Genomic DNA, 16560 nt, shown 5'->3' with positions numbered 1-16560 from the left:
GCAGCTCCAACGACCCGGGTAGTATCTCGAATGTCTGAGCAAGGGCTGCTTCAGCTGCCTCTGGAGCATCATCTGCCCGTTCTTCAGGGGAAGTCTTCCCCTGCCTCCCAAAGGGGTTGCTTTTCTCTTTGCCAGAAGCACAAAGCAGAGGCTAAATAAGCTGGTGGGTGCACACCTGGGTCCCAGCTCCAGATATTCCCAGGTTATCCAGTCTCCCAGAAGGGATTCCAGCTATGCTTGGGCACATCAGTTGGTCAGGGACTAGTCCCTTCCCCTCCCACTTTTGCTCATTCTGACCTCCAGGTTTAGAGACGGGAACGCTTGCCCGCGCCAGCATCCTCATCCAGTCAGCTCCTCAGCAGAGGGACTGGCCTAGGAGCTAAAGGACTTTGAGGGTCATTTAGTATCTAGCCTCGTTTTACTGGAGGGCACCCTAGTGCCCAGAGCCCCAGGCCTGAAGTCAGGAAGCCTCATCTTCCCGAATTAAACTCTGGCCACACCTACTAACTGTGTGACCCTGGACTAGTCACTGCGCCCTGTTTGCCTCCGTTTCCTCATCTGCAAAATCAGCTGTATCTCTGCCCAGAAAACCCCAAACGAAAGCATGAAGTCAGACATGACCGAACCACAGCCACCTCATTTTACAAAGAGGTACTGAGATCTACCCAAGAGCACACGGGGTCAGTGATCAGACCTGGAATAGGAACTTGGCTCCTTTGACTCAGATGCCGTCTTCCCTTTCCTTTGGGCTGGTGGGCAGAGAGTGGGAAGTGCTTGGGAACCCCAGGCCCAAACTGACCTCAAGGCTTTCTCTCTTCTGGTTATAACAGGAGCCTCATCCTGGTGTTTGGGCAGGAGAAAGGTCTGGAGAAGGTCCAGTAAAGGCCTGGCCTCCCGAGACAAGTGAGAACCTGCTTCTTCCCCTTCCTGGGAGAGCCGCAGCTGAAGGAGCAGAGGCAGATGGAGGATGTTTCCCTGCCCTCTGACCTTCTTCCTCTTCCCTTGGGGCCCAGATAATCCAGGCTAACTGTCCCTTCCTACATGGAGGGCCTCCTGGAAAGCTCAGGGTCCAGAAGGAGAGAAACAACATCAGGAGATCATTGAGTCGCCTATTGTGAAATCACTGGGAGCCAAAGGGCAGGGCCCCATGTGGCAGCCCTTCAGGGAGGGGAGCAGGGGCCCTAAGTCCTTCCTTCCTTAAGGAAGCCTCACATCCTGCTCTCAGTGTAGAAGGCAAGAGCATTGTGGGAAGCTTCCTTCCCTGGAACTCTGCTCACTCTGGCCTGATGTGGCCAGCAGAGCCTGCCAAAGGTGGTTCCTGGTGCCCTCCGGGCCTGGGTACACTCACCCAGCCAGTCTTGACTAATGGATTTTTATTTTGTCTTGTTCTTGAGAAACACCAACAAAACCTAATGGATTTGCATATATGAAGAATGGCAAAATAGGAAGGAAGGGAGGGGGTTAAGGTATATAACACATTCTCAGGTGCTGCCCTCCCTGACTCCCTTCTGGGGCCCCTCTCACTTCCTTCTGGGTGGTTTCTAATATTTCTTGGGTGATTTTTTTTTTTTTCATTGGGTATAACACCTGCTCAGGCTCATTCTCCCAACTTCAACTCTCTCTCTTTCTTTTCCTCCCCCCCCTTAATATTATATCTTTTTCTCCAATTACATGTAAAGAGTTTTCAACATTTATTTTTGAAAAATTTTGAGTTCCAATTTTTTCCTTCCCTCTCTTTCCCGTCTCCCCGACAGAAAACAATCTAAGTTATACACATACAATCATATTAAACATTTCCACATTAGTCATGTTGTAAAAGGAAAATCAAAACAAAAGGGGAAAACTCTAAGAAAGGGAAAAAAGCGAAAACTGTGCTTTGTTCTGCATTCGCTCTCCGTGGTTCTTTCTCACTTTGGAATTGTCTTGCTGAGGAGAGTTAAGGCTGTTAGAGTTACCACATAATCTTACTGTTACTATGTACAATATTCTCCTGGTTCTGCTCACTTCGCTCAGCATCAGTTAATGTAAGTCTTCCCAGGCTTCTCTGAAATCCACCTGCTTATCATTCCCCCCATTAAGAGTTATTTTGTTTTTTCTAAATACATGTTAAAGATCATTTTCAACATTCATTTCTGTGAGGTTTTATGTTCCAAATTTTTTCTCCCTTCCTCCCCCACCTCTCCCCTCTCCCAGACAGCAATCTCATAGAGGTTAAATACGTACAATCCCACATGTATTTCCATATTTGTCACATTGTGCAAGAAAAATCAGACCAAGAGGGGAAAAAACTATGAGGAAAAAAAAGCAAACAATAAAAAGGGGAAAGATACCGTGCTTTGATCCACATTCAGTTTTCTGGTTGCCGATGGCAATTTCCATCCCGAGTCTTTTGGAATTGTACTGGATCACTGCATTGCAGCTGCTCATCACAGAACCTTCTTATAGAACATATCCCATGACCTTCCTGTACCACAGCTTGTTCAGCCATTCCCCAACTGATGGGCATCTACTCAATTTCCAGCTCTTGCCACCACACAAAGAGCTGCTACAAACATTTGTGCGTGTGTGGGGCCTTTCCCTTTTTTATGAAGTAGTGGTACTGCTGGATCAAAGGGTCTGTACAGTTTTATAGCCCTTTGGGCACAGTTCCAAATTGCTCCAAGTCTCACTAGAAGATGAGGCTCCCAGAGTGGAACAGCTGCTTCTCCTCTCAGGGTTCCATCATTGGATAACTCTGAGGGGCTGGGGTCTCCAACTCTATTATTCAGATAGATGGTCCATCTGAGTAGCCAGTGCTTGGCCCCAAGAGGCAGATGGGTGGCCCAGTGGACCTGAGAGTCAGGAGCACTTAAGTTCAAATATGGCCTCAGACACTTCCTAAATGTGCGATCTGGGTGAATCACTTAACCTCTGTCTGCCTCAGTTTCCTCAATTGTAAAATGGAAATGATTTTGGCCCCTCCCTCTCAGGGTTGTGGTGAGAATCAAATGAGATATTTATAAAGCATTTAGCGCAGTGTCTGGCACATAGTAGGTATTTAATAATTCATCTGGAAGAACAAAATGTCACGAATATCAAGGGAATTAATGAAAAAATACAAAAGCCAGTTGCTATTAACTAGCTTTAATGAACATTTTGCTGAGAAGGAATAGCAAAGAAAGAAGTTCTAAAGCAGCCCTCCCCGAAATCAGGGGCACACTTTCCTATGAAGTGAAGGGGGCACAAATACTCACTCACCCAACCCGGGAGCACACTCTTCATCCTGTATATAATACAAGGTATTTGGGAGAGGGGGCTCAAAGTTGCAGCAGAGGGGTCCTGGGGATCACACAGAGAACGTTGGAGGCCAAGGGGTATCTCACACTTCCCAGCCCTGGGAGTCTATTTCTCCCTTTAAGAAATCCCCACAAAGTTTGGTTCAGGGAACGGTGTTGACCTCACTCCTTGCAGGATGAAGTAGCCGGGTCAGTCTCCCGCTGGGCTAGGGCCTCATCAGGTTTGGCGACTTCCTGCTCCCGCTGCTGAGGGAGCCTCAAAAGGCTCTTAATATTCTGAAGCTCTGGGGGGTCATAACCTGATAAACCCCCATCTGAACACTAGTTCACATCAGATCAAGAAAGAATAAAGGCAAAGCAAATGGGTGCCGTGCGCTCAGGGACACACGGCAGGGGAGTGGGAGAGAGAAGGCTGTCCGCTTAAAGCCATCCTCCTCCGCTGGGACTATTAGGGAGGAAACAGCAAGTGTCAGAACCTCTGGCAACCATCATTAAGCCTCTGAGCGGCACCAGGAGAACCCTCCACAACAGCAACCCTTCCCTGGTCCACGGATGGATGTCTGTTTTGTACATGCTCCGTATGACATGCTGTGGAGGGCAGAACCATCACTCAGGACCGGACCATGGCTGGGCCCCCACCCCCATTTAAAACTCTTTTGTTGGAGGCAGATCCAGATTTAGCCGAGTGTGTGTGTCCCCGCCGGCCCCTGCGTGCAGGGTGGGCAGCCAGCTTCATCCTGGGTCCTGGGTATCAGGGTGGCCATTGTGCTGGGCAGAGCACTTAAGGCTTCCTGAGTTGTTTGCTTTATAACATTGCAATGGTATCAGTTGTTCTTCAGGTCCTGCTCCCTTTGCTTTATAGCAGCTCAGCATCCTCCGGGCTTCTCTGAACCCATCCTTTCCTCGTTCCTTAGGACGCAATAATATCCCATCATACTTCTATCCAGCTCTGGCAGCTCGGGAAGACTAAGTTGCAGAAAAAGGAACTAGTTCCGTTAATAAATGGAGTTTCCTCCCATGAGACAAACTCAAGATCTCGTTCCTGATCCCACGTTCACACATAATGATTATTTAATGCACATTCTCTGATTGAGGGCCACCCCCTTGGTTTTCAGTCTCTGCCTTTACAAAATGTGCTGCTACAAATACTTTTGTACATAATGGTCCCTCCCTCCCTCCCTCCTTTTCTTCTCTCCCTTCTTCCCTCCCTCCTTTTCTTCTTTCCCTTCCTCCCTCCTTCCTTCCTTCTTTTCTTTCATCCTTCCTTCCTTCCTTCCTGTTATACATACCCTTTTTTTTTTCCTAGAGAGCGTGTTAGAATCCTTACAAAGTGTTAACTCACTGGAATTAACAGAAACAATGCTTATGTACTTAAGTTTACACCTTTGAGAGGTCACACATTAACTCACACATTAGAGTTCACAAGTCCAGGAGATTCACAAGCCAGGAACCCATAATCCCACTCACTCAGAGGAGGAGTCAATCTTTGGGTTCACACCTTAAGAGATCATATATAAGAAGCTCTTAGAGCCTCAGTCAGAAGTAAGTCAGTTTGGGAGATTGACGGAGCCAGAATTCAGTCGGGAGAAGACTCAGAGCTGGAGATTCAGAGGGAGCTGGAGGCTGAAGCTGAAGCTGGAAGAGACAAAAGATAAGCTGCTAGAGCTCTCGGAACCAAGGAGGGAGATAAGCCTCTAAGAAAACTAACCAGGCTATTTTGGAAGAGACAAAAAAGGACTAGACTTTCACTCCTAGCTGCATTTGAGGTGATTATTACATGGAACTGAAATTAAGGCTGCCTCCAGAAGCTCCCCAAGAAACCTGCTCCCAGAGAATCATCATATTCTGGAAAAGAAGAACGCCACAAGAGCGGTTTTTTTTTAATTGTAGTAATTTTATTTATTTGAATACACATTGCTTTATGAATCATGTTGGGAGAGAAAACTCAGAACAAAGAGAAAAACAATGGGAGAAATAAAAACAAAATAAAACAAAACAAAAATACCAGAAAAAGAAGTGAACATAGCGTCTTGTGTTGGTTTATGTTCAATCTCCACAGATCTTTTTTCTGGATTCAGATGGCATTTTCTGTCCAAAGTCTATTGGGTCTGCTTCAGATCACTGACCCGCTGAGAAGAACCGAGCCTTTCCCAGTTGATCATCGCCCCTGCTTGCTGTTACAATGTATTCCTGGTTCTGCTTGTTTTCTCCAGCATCAGTTCATGTAAATATCTCCAGGCCTTTCTATAATCAGCTTGCTCATCATTTTTTATAGAACAATAATAATAGCCCATTATCTTCATGTACCACAACTCGTTCAGTCATTCCCCATTGAGGAGCATCCACCCCTTTTCCAGTTCTTTGCTACCTAGAGAGAGTTTCTGCAGACATGTCTGCACCTGTGGGTCCTTTCCCTCCTTTATGATTTCCCTGGGACACAGCCCCAGTAACAGCACTGCTGGATCAAGAGTATGCTCACTTTGATAGCCCTCTGGGCAGAGCTCCAGCTTCAGAGAGCTGGTTGTTAAACTTTGCTGACCTGGCTGGTAGTAAAGCACAGACGGGGCCCAGAGGCTCCTGCTGAACCACTGCCACTGTCCCAGTACTTGTACTTTCTGAAGTTGTCAGAAGTTGTCAGAGTTTGAAGGGTCAGAGTTGGGAATTGCTGGTGAGTTCAGTGGCCAGCAGGCGAAGGTGGCTCCAGAAATGGTCTGGCCACAATAGGAGGTGGCTAAGGAGGGGAGGGGGCTCAACCTGCTCCCTGAGGAGAGACCAATTAGCCCCTTTGGATCTCCCTTCCCCTCCTCAGCAGGGAATGCCTCCCTGCTGCTCCAAGCTGGATTCTGTCAGGGGCAAAATGGGGCAGGCTTGCCCATGGGCTGGCACGCCATCGGGACCCTTCCAGCCTGGGTCCCTCTGCAGGAAGTGCCCACCTCCCAGGGCTGATCCAAGGCTCCTTTCCATGAGGTGCTCTCAAACACCGGCTGCTGTGCTGTGATGTAAATGTAAATCAGAAATCATTACCACTGGGATGGAACTCGGAGATCACAAAGGCCAACCCTCAAGCCCAACCCAGCTGGGGAAACTGAGGCCCAGAAATGGGGAGGGCCTTGCTTGAGGGCCCGCAGAGTCAAGACTAGAACCCAGACCTTTTGACTCTCTTGGAGCAGAAATCAGTGGGCACCCAGCTCAGATCCTGGCTCTTTGACCTCTACCTCTGGTCCCATCACAGGGTTATCAGGGCCTCTGCCCTAATGGGAGAGAGTCTTCCCTTGGAGGACAGGGAAGGCCTTGGGAGGGAGAGAGGCTGGAGCGGGCTCTGAAGGGCTGACTGCACTCGAGGAGGCAGATGGAAAGAGGGAAAAGATGTTCAGGGGGCGGTGAGGCAGGAGGGAGCTTGGGGACAGAACTGACTGACTTGCTGAGGGCTCTGGGAGGGAGGAGAGAGAGAAGGGGCGGGGGGCTGAGCCTGGGGAGCTTCCCCATCTGGGGCTGGGATAGGCCCACATAACCTAAGAAACCAAAGAGCACCCCTTCTCTGGAGCCTCTGGGAAAAGGGGGCTGCCGAGGGGCTTCTGACTCCTCCTCAATGTGGCAGGCAGGTTGGCCATTCCCACGTCTCTGTGTCACCCCCCCAACCCAGTTCCAGTATTTCTCCTTACCTGGGAAGGGCCTCCTGCTTCCTCCACAAAGGCCCCATCACTATCCAGAGTTTGGTGCTGGGGGCCTTGGGTCCTGGGGCTTTTGGCCTCGATTTCTCCTTGCAGTCAGTCCGCCATTGGGGGGCCTTTATCTGTGGGTTCCTTTTGTGGGGTATTATCTCCTCTTGGTGCTGTTTGCTCGCTCAGAACCAGGATTAACCCCAAAAGAAGGAGTGAGATGGAGACAGTGTTGGGGTTGGAGGGGGGAGATGGAGACATTGTCGAGCTTGGAGGGGGTAGATGGAGACAGGGGGTCAGAGAAAGTAGCAAACAGCTGGGTGGGCTGGGGCAGGCGTCCAGGGGAAGGCGGAGAATGAGGCTGTTTTCTTTCTCCAGAATTGAAGCAGAGACCCCGAGAGAACTGCAAAGCCGCCCCAACGAAAGCATGAATTCGCAGTCCAGTTCACTTGAGAGCACTGCTGGGGTCTGGCAAGAAGCCACATGGCTCCTGGGAAAGTGGCTCGGGGTGGGGAGAGTTAGAGGCCGGCAACGAGTAGAAACAGGGATCGCTTTTTGCACATGAAATCACGATGTTTTCGAAAACTAACCAGCCATCCAAAAAAGTCACGGAAATGTAACTTCAACAGCCTTTGCAGGGTGCAAAATGGATCCACAAATCATTAACCTTCTGTATGTAACCAAGAAAACCACCAGGAAAAGGGAGAGAGAGAAAATGCATTTGGAATAACTACGGAAGCTACAAACTACCAGAGTGTGTCTGCCCAAGATCCAGGAACTAGGGAACTGACCACAAGGGTGATCTAAATGCCTGGAGAAATAACGGTTTCTCAGAGGTAGCTTGAGCCGAGATAAGAAAAAAAGACAGTGAAACCCAAATTAATTCGGCTATTCCGTTCCACGCCAATCGCTCATGTACCAAAGGGCTGTTTTATAGAGCTAAAAAACAATGAAACGCCTAGGGAAGAACCAAGGCTCAGGAATCTCAAGGGTAACAAGAGAAAAGTGGGAAGGAAGAGGGTCTCTGGCACCTGCTCACAAACTCTATTACAAAGCAACGTTCCTCAAAATTATTTGGCAGCGATTAATCAATGAAGAAGTCAGTTGGAACTGACGAGGTTCACACAAAGGGGCAGCTCATCAATTGGAGAATGGCTGGGTAAATTGTGGTATATGAACGTTATGGAATATTATTGTTCTGTAAGGAATGACCAGCGGGATGAATACAGAGAGGACTGGCGAGACTGACGGAACTGATGCTGAGTGAAATGAGCAGGACCAGGAGATCATTATACACTTTGACAACGATACTGTATGAGGATGTATTCTGATGGAAGTAGATTTCTTCGATAAAGAGGCTAATTCAATTTCAATTGATAAATGATGGACAGAAGCAGCTACACCCAGAGAAAGAACACTGGGAAATGAATATAAACTGCTTGCATTTTTGTTTTTCTTCCCGGGTTATTTTTACCTTCTGAATCCAATTCTCCCTGTGCAACAAGAGAACTGTTCGGTTCTGCAAACATAGATTGTATCTAGGATATACTGCAACATATCTAACATGTAAAGGACTGCTTGCCATCTAGGGGAGGGGGTGGAGGGAAGGAGGGGAAAAATCGGAACAGAAGTGAGTGCAAGGGATAATGTTGTAAAAAATTACCCTGGCATGGGTTCTGTCAATATAAAGTTATTATAAAATAAAATAAAATATAAAAAAACCAAAACAATGGGGCAGCTCGCGGACCCAGCAGATCGAGGTCTGGAACCAGGGAGACTTGTCTTCCAGAATTCAAATCTGGCCTCAGACACTTACTGTGGGACCCCAGGCAAGTCACTTGACCCCATTCGCCTCAGTTTCCTCATGTGTAAAATGAGCTAGAGAAGGAAACGGTGAATCCCTTCAGTATCTCGGCCAAGAAAACCCCCAGCGGGTCATAAACAGTCAGCTACAACCGGGCCGTCAGAAATGACAGAGGAATTGGGGGTGGCGGCTACGGCCTGACGCGGAGCAAAGCGAGCAGAGCTGGGGAACAGTTCATTTAACTTTGTTTGCCTCAGCCCTTTATCTACAACAAAGTCCCCAAGGAAGAAGGTAATGGTTCCACTGGCTCTGCCGTAATCAGACTCATCTGGAGGCCGGTTCCTGTCCTTGCAGGGAAGGGGCTGGGCACCTTTAGCTTGAAGAGAAGCAGGGGCAGGAGGGAGACCATGTTTGTTCAGGTATTTAAGGAAAGGATGGATGATTTCCTGACAGGAGTCCTTGGCTCAGAGTGCCTCAGCTAGGGAATCTGGGGTCCTGGGGGCCCCCAAAAGGGCTGTCCTTGGGCCATGAGGGAAATCAGGGAGGATGGAGGCACCTGCCAGGTAGTGGGCCCAGAGCGCTCACCAGGGAGTGACCCTTGGGGGAGGGGGGGACAGTGCAGAAGCTCCACTAGCCCGGGAGGAGCCGGGGCCCTTCCTGAAGAACCAGGCAGCCGCCATTAGAGCTGCCCTGAGAGGGCTTCCAAGGGGGGGGGGGGGCTGCACCTGATCTGGGCACCATATTTCACTGACTCAGTGCAGAGAGGCAGGGAAAAGCAGCCTGCGAACCCAGTCTCCCGGGCTCTTCCCGGGTCCATGAGGCCTTCTGACTGACTGGGGTGCAAATGACTTGACCCGTTCAGCTTCAGTTTTCTTGTCTGTAAAATGGGCATAATAGCATGGCCCGGTGAACTCTGTTGTGCAGGTCAGATGAGTGGGACAGTGAAGCCCCTTTGAAAGCCTCAGGGAAACGTTCGCCATTATTAGTATTGCAGGGGAGGAAGATGAGGGCCGAGGCCAGAGAGGAAGGCCCTGGAGATGGGAGGGGGCGGGAAGGGGCCTTTCTGCTGCTTTCGTGTGTTTGGGGGGCCCGTGGAAGGGGGGGCCAGACGTGCTGATGGAGGCCCGGGAGCGAGCCAGGAAGCCGCCGGGACCAATTTCGGTGACGTTTCCTGACAGTGTCGGGGCTCCCTGGAAGGTGGTGAGTTCCCCGTCGCCGGAAGGTTTTCAGGCAGAAGTTGGAGCTCACTCGGCCGCCTCCTCTGGGAAGCCCTTCCAGACTGCCCGTGTCTGCGTTCCCTCCCCTTCCCCTGGCATTTATTTTGCACCCCAGGAAGGGGGCGGGGCCGGGGGCGGGGCCGGGTTCTTCCTGCCGGTCACAAAATCAGCCTTGGGTTCCGGGCGGCTGAGGGAGCGTCACTCGCAGCCCGACGGGACCGAGACCTGGCCTGGGGGAGCCGGGACAGGAAAGGGGGGCGCCCCTCCGCGTGCGGCGGTCTCAGACGCGGGCGGCCCACCTGTCTGGGGGGGAGGGGCGGACAGATCTGGAGCCTCCCGAGTTAGACAATATAGAGTGTTTATTTCAGACAAACTCGCCGTAGGCCGCCCGGAGGCCACACCCTCCGCACCTCGAGTCCCTCCCGCCCCCGGGGGGCGCCACCCGAGCCCCCAGAGCCCCCAGACACACGCACACGAGCGCACGCACGCGCACACACACCCCCTCACACTCACCACGGGGAGAAGCTAATACTAGATCCGCGGGGGAGGGGGATGGGCAGCGGGAGGGTGGGCGGGGCCTGGGGGAGGGGCCGGGGAGAAGCAGCAGCTCGAGGCTACCTTATATTTCAATCTAGTATTTCTAGTCTATCGGCATTATTGCATGTATACGCTTGTTTAAAGTCAAAGTAAAGAGGAGACGGGGGGCGGGGCTGCCTGCCTTCGAATAGAAGCTGTCACAGCCCGCGGGGGGCTGCTGTGGTGGGGGGCCAGGGGAGGGAGGAGGGCCGAGGCGGGAGGGCGGAGCTTGGAGGCCTCCCTCCTCCCTGGCGGGCGCTGTCCGAGGTACACGGGCGCCCGCCTCCTCCGGACAGGTGTCTCCGGGCGGTCCTTGTGGGGGTGGGGGGCGGCCGGTTCTCCGAACTCCGGGGCCGGGGGTGGGACAGAGCCTCGGCGGCTCACTGGGGCTGGGATCGGCGGATCCTCGTCTTCCTCGGCCCGAACCGAGCCTGACGCCCCGCCCCCAGGCTGGTTGGTCCCCAACCCCGGAGATCCGCTTTTCACCGCGCGTCCCCCCAACATTTTGTTCCTGGGATGGCTTTGGAGGCTCTCTGCAGGAACGGGAGGGAGCAGAGGGGAAGGGAAGTCCCCCCGGAGCCCGGCGGGACAGTCCAAGAGACCAGATGGGAGGGCAAGGGGAGGCCGAGGCAGGCTCTTCCCGCCAGGCCCTTCCGGCCAACGGCCCCACCGACCTGGCTCCGCTCCTCTCCGCCCCAACTTCCCCTTTCTCCCAGCCTCCTTTCCTCCCTTCCTCTCCCCCCCCCTCCCCTGCTTCCCCTTGCTTTGGCTGGGGGTAAGGGCGGTTCTCTCTGCCTCCTACCCAGGTGAGGACGTTAGAGCCATCTGTCCGTCCTTTCCAGTCCCCCTGTTCCCCGGGCCGGTGCCGACCCCCACCTCTGGCTCAGCGTCTCCCCGCCCTGCCCTTGGTCTCCCCCTCAGTCTCCTGCCTGGTCTACTGCCCGTCCCCGCCCCGCCCCCCCCCAGCTCTGGGTCAGTCTCCTCTGGCTGTCGAGCCTTCCTCGCAAGTCTGCCGGTTCCTCCCCTTGGGCAGGCAGAGAGAGGCCCCTGGAAGGTGGCCCTGGGCTAGGGGGCACGGTGCGTCAGGAGGCGGGGGTCGGACGTGTGGAGGTCAAGGGCCCCGCTTCTAGCCGCAGAGTGGCCCCGAAAGCTGCTCCCCACAACCTGGGCCCCGGAGCTTTTTCTGCCAAAGCCCTTTGCCCCGGGGAAGGGGGAGAAGAGAGGTCCTGAGGGCTGATTGGATGGGGCTGGGGGGAAGAAGTTGGGACTCCCCGAGCTCTGGACACTGGGCGGGGGCTCCAGGAGCACTGCTAAATGTCTGAAGACTCGGCCACACACATGGCTATTGTGGCGTCCACAGGAGTGGACGAGGGAGACACACACAGGCACCCACAAACACATGGACCTAGAAGCTTGCCGTACACACACCCCCTTGGGAGGGCAGCTGTCAGCCCCCCCCAGACCCTCCCATCTGGGAGTAGCGGTCACGCCCCTAGCCGGGGCACTTCCTGCCTCTGCCAGCCAGCCCCAGGGCCGGCGCCTTCTCACCGTCACTCCTAACCCGCGTGCGGACGCAGCCGCGCTCCCAGGTCTCCCTGCCAGAGAGGAGCAGCCCCCACGCCCCTCAGGGCCCTGGACGCGGGGGCCAGGGAACCAGGCCCCGCCCACTCCCTCTGGACTGAGGGCCCTGTCCCGGAAGCAGCCACACCTCCCTCCTACCTCCCACGAGGCCAGAGGCTGCCCCTGGATCTGACTGGGCCCTTCTGGTCCCACCTCCCAGATGCGGGGACAGACCGAAGCGGGATCTGAGGAGCGAGAGCTAGGGGAGGGCGGGGGACGCCCCGTCGGGGAGTCTGTACTCTGGGGTGGAGAGAAGGCGCGTGATGCAACGTGGGGGCCAAGAGGGGGCCCTGGCAGGCGAGAGGCTGTAAGGAGGGCGCGCTCCTAAGGGGCTGCAGGGAGCAGAAGGATCCGGGGACCCGTCTGCTCCCTGCTCCGCAGGCCCCCGGCAGCGCCGTGAGCTCCCTGCTGCCCGACCGGCCGCTCAGCTGTCTGTCTGTCTCTGTGCAGATAGAGATATAGATATCGGTGTAGAATACGTATATATGTATAGTTACAATAGAGAATCTCCCCGGCATGCACTGGTTTCCAAAGCTGTACAGGGGCCGCTGTCCCCCGCGCCCCTTCCCCACAGGGGCGGCGTTATTTTTTCCGAGCCAGGAAAGCCACCCCCAGAATCACTGCCAGGGCGGCCACGGCCACCCCGCCAGCCAGGAGCAGCGGCTTCAGGTTCTCGAAGGTGCCGGGGCCTCCGGCCGAGGAGGCCGCCCCCTCCTCCTCCGCGCCGTCTCCGGGGCCCTTGGGCTCCGAGCCGCCAGGGGGGCTGGGGGCCGGAGCGGCTCCCGGGTTGGGCTTCAGGTTGCTGTGGCTGTTGAGCAGGGCTGGGTCAGCGGGCGCCTGGGCCTTCTTGGGGGGCGCTGGAGGCGTGGATGGCTGCTCTCTCTTCTCCGGAGTCTCCTTCTTCTCAGCCTTTGCTGAGGGGGCAGCGGGAGCTGGGGAGGGCTTGGACTCGGACTTGGGCCCGCTAGCGGCTCTCCCCTTGGCCTCCATTTGGGCGGGGCTCGCCTGGACGGCCTCACTAAGGACTGCAGGCGGGTGCGAGGGCAGGTCTGGAGGAGCGCAACTGTGCCTCAGGCCAGAGGGTCCCTGGGCATGGCCCAGAACCTGGAGGAGAGGCAGGGGGGAGTCATGGCTGGCACCGGGCACTCACTGTCACTCGGACCTGCCTCTCCGCTCAGGGCCGGACTAGGAGCCCACAGCTCGCTCTGCCTTAGTGGCGGGGCCCCTCGCCCCTTCGGGCTGTCCAGTGTCCTGGCAGAAATCCTTGGCAGAGCTTCTGCTGGGGGCAAGGGCAGCTGGGGGGGGGGGCTGGGAGCCTGGGGGGGGGTTGGGAACCTGGGGGCATCTGGGAGCCTGGGGGGGCTGGGAGCCTGGGGGGGCTGGGAACCTGGGGGCATCTGGGAGCCTGGGGGGGGGGGACTGAGCCCTACTGGGCTCAGGAGGACACTCCAAGGCAGACTCCTTCACATGGGGTGGGGGACTCTGGCCCTCGGCCACCCCGCTCCCTACATCTCCACTGAGCTCTTCGTTTCAGCCCGGGACAGAACCTGTTTCCCAGGTGTTCCAAGTGGTCTCTCAGGCCCCTTTTAGGTAGGGAGCTCTGTGGGCCTAAGTACCAGGAGAGGTTCCCCATACTCCTAACCCTGAGCCAAGTGAGGTACAGCCTGTACCTTCCAGCCTGTAGGAGCTGGGGGGGTGGGCAGGGCCTGTCCTTCCAGGGTTTAGGAGCGGGGGGGGGGGGGGTGTCAGAAGGCAGCAGGACGAGTTTTGCAGAATGAGCAGGAGGGAGCATAATCCGAATGGGGCACTGGATGACAGAGGGCCCCAAGGTGCAAATGTCAGGTGTGTTTGGGGGAGGGTGGAAAGGGCAGAGGCTGGAAGAGATGCCCTGTGTGCGGACGGGCGTGCGCAGGGAGGGCATGGGACCAGAGGAGAGGAGGGTCCTCGCCACGTGAAGGGGTGCCAGTTAAGGGGGGTATTCCCAAGCTCAGCCCCGGGGCTTCCATTTGCCTTGGATCCCCTCCCACAGCACTGCCCTCTCAAGAGATATTCACTGAAACGATCTGAGCTTTCAAAACTCCCAGCAGAACAAGCCCCCCTGATATTATTTCCCCATTTTGCAGGTGTGATAGCTGAGGCCCGGCTCAGTGGTGACTCGCTTCGGGTCCATTTCCCCCAATTTAGATCCTGCTTTGGGCAGCACCTGGCCTGGCCTGGCTGGGAGGGGTTGGGGACAAATCGGACTTTCTGGGGCATCTCAGCCCTGGGCCAAATGGTGCCCTAGGCTCTGAGTCATCTGAGCCTGGCAGAGGCTTCTAGAGGGGACTGGGCGAACCAGGGCCTCCTTGGGGCTATCCTGGCCCTCCCGGCACTGAGCAGCCTGGGAGGCCCCCCGTTATTGCCCCCCTTGGAAGACAAGAAAGCAGAATAGAATGAAGGTGCTGAGGAGCGAAGCGGGTTGCTTAGACTTCTGGGTCGGCTTGTCCCTGCCCAGTGCCCGTTTCTGTGGCCCACCGTGCTCAGGGCAGGGCCCCTCTCCTCCCAGGGCCCGCCCTCCTCCCCTTCCCTGCCCCCTCCAGGCCTGAGGGCCTCTGGGCCCCTGCTCCTCACCCACAATCCCCCCCCCCCCCAGGGAGCATCTGCTCTGGCTTCTCCCTCTCCTGAGAGCTCCTGGGCCTGAGCCTGTCCCCAGGGTAGCTCCCTGCAGCAGGGGGCAACCCCCTCCCCAGCCCCTCCCTGTGGGCCCTCCCCTTCCGGTCTGACACCATGGTGACCCAGCCCCTGCAAGGGGCCACAGAGGCAGCCGCGGGGACCGGGGGATGGGAGTGTGGTCCCAGGCCCTGAGGGGGAGACAGGGGCAGCCATGGGGCCTGGGACCCGGGCCGGCACCGGCAGGGAAAGTCTGGGAGGAGCCTGGGGTAGGCTGGGGGCTGAGAGGCCCGGGTCAGCATTCTGGGAAAAAGCTTTGTCTCAGAGGGAGACCTGGGCACCGAGAGCTCCCGGCCGGCCCAAGGCCGCAGTCTGCCTGCCGCGCTGCCCCGGGCCCAGCCCTCCATGGCCTCCTGCTTCCTGCTGGGAGTAGCCGGCCCGGCCTCCTCGCCTCCACCGGGGGACGAGGCCGCTGCCCATGTTTCAGCCCTGGCAGAAGCCATGCCTTTGCCCTACAGAGCCTCCTGAAGGTCACCTTGAAAGGCAAAGCTTAGGCTTTGACAGGGCCAGAGCCCAGGCTCCCCCCTTTCCCTCCTCCCTCATGATTCAGATGAAAGGGCTCTGAGCCTCTCCCCCTCCTCTGGTCAGCTCTAGAACGAGGGGTGAATGGGCTTCTGCCTCTGTCCCCTGCACCTCACCAGCTCAGCTCTGCTCAGAGGCAGGGAAGGGTCCTGGAGCTAAGGTTTCCATGGTGGGGGGAACCTCCAGAAACTCCAGGTGAAAAGAAAGGAGGAAGAGAAGGAGGAAGAAGGGGGACCAAGAACCCTCCCCCCCCGGCTATTTTTAACCCCTGAATGACGTCACTAAATACAAAGCACCACACCCGCCCTCCCCGACATTCCCCCTTGACCCCCCTTCTCCCCTCCCTGGACCCCAAGCCCTCCCAGGTTTTATTCCTCCTTCTTGCCCTCTCCTGCCTCCTCCTTTGCTGTACTAGGCAGACAGTCTGTTACAGTTGGGGAGGGGTCACGAGGTCCTGCCTGCTGCCTGAAGGGCAGGAGGACCCTAACCCCAGCACCTCCTGTCTCCTCCCCTGAGCCCAATGACCTTCAGGCAGCCAGTGCCGGCGCTCAGCCCCCAGAAGGAAAGCCCTTCCTGTGACCCCCAAGTCCCGGACCCCCCCTCCCCCATCCCGGGTCCCAGGTCCCATCCCCACTTCCCTTCGTTCCCATCAAGCAGGAGCCAAAAGCCGGCTGAGGAATGAGATGCTTACCAGGAATGGTCCCGGCGTCAGACTGGGCCAGGCTGGTCCTCTCCCACCAACCTGGCTGCTATCGGTCTGCAAAGAGAGGAGGGACAGGAGGAGGAGGAAGATGAGGAGGAGGAGGAGGAGAGGGTGGGGGCGGGGAGGAGAACTTGGGAGTTTCCCACAATGCACCACTCCAGGCTGCACTAAGCCGAGGACCAGGGACTGGAGAGGGCGGGTGTGGGCTGGGCCTTTGGTCCAATGGGAGGCTGGGGGTGGGCCTTCTCCTTCCCTGCCCCCGAGACAAAGAAGGCTGTACCGGCCCCAGCAGCCTCCTGAGCCCTGAGCTTCAGGACTGGGCAGACCTCAGCCCAGCTCCAGCCCAGGCCCGAGCCAAGTTCCCTCCAGCCCGAGCCTCATCAAATGAGTCTGTGGCGATGACTTCCCCATACACGTACACTAGGGAGCCCCGTTGTCATCCCCACCCACCAGGAACCGGGTCTAGTAGCCACAA

General features: G+C 56.0%; 1 protein-coding gene across 1 annotated transcript; it reads right to left on the bottom strand.

Moving 5' to 3' along the window:
• Window positions 1–12616: 12616 nt before the first annotated feature.
• Window positions 12617–16224, bottom strand: CEND1 (cell cycle exit and neuronal differentiation 1). Its single transcript, XM_051967426.1, has 2 exons — window positions 16074–16224; window positions 12617–13255 (listed from the first exon to the last, which is right to left on the bottom strand). Exon 2 carries the CDS (start codon window positions 13139–13141, stop codon window positions 12734–12736), a length of 408 nt encoding a protein of 135 aa, XP_051823386.1. The 5' UTR covers window positions 13142–13255; window positions 16074–16224; the 3' UTR covers window positions 12617–12733.
• Between the last annotated feature and the right edge of the window lie 336 nt (window positions 16225–16560).

Source organism: Antechinus flavipes, chromosome 6 (genome assembly GCF_016432865.1).
Source record: "Antechinus flavipes isolate AdamAnt ecotype Samford, QLD, Australia chromosome 6, AdamAnt_v2, whole genome shotgun sequence".
NCBI classification, from domain to species: domain Eukaryota; kingdom Metazoa; phylum Chordata; class Mammalia; order Dasyuromorphia; family Dasyuridae; genus Antechinus; species Antechinus flavipes.
Note: the sequence above shows the minus strand (reverse complement) of the source record. Positions and strands in the feature narration are given on the sequence as shown.

Coding starts and splice junctions, on each gene's coding strand:
- CEND1 (XM_051967426.1), bottom strand. CDS start 13,141: ATGGAGGCCAAGGGGAGAGCCGCTAGCGGGCCCAAGTCCGAGTCCAAG.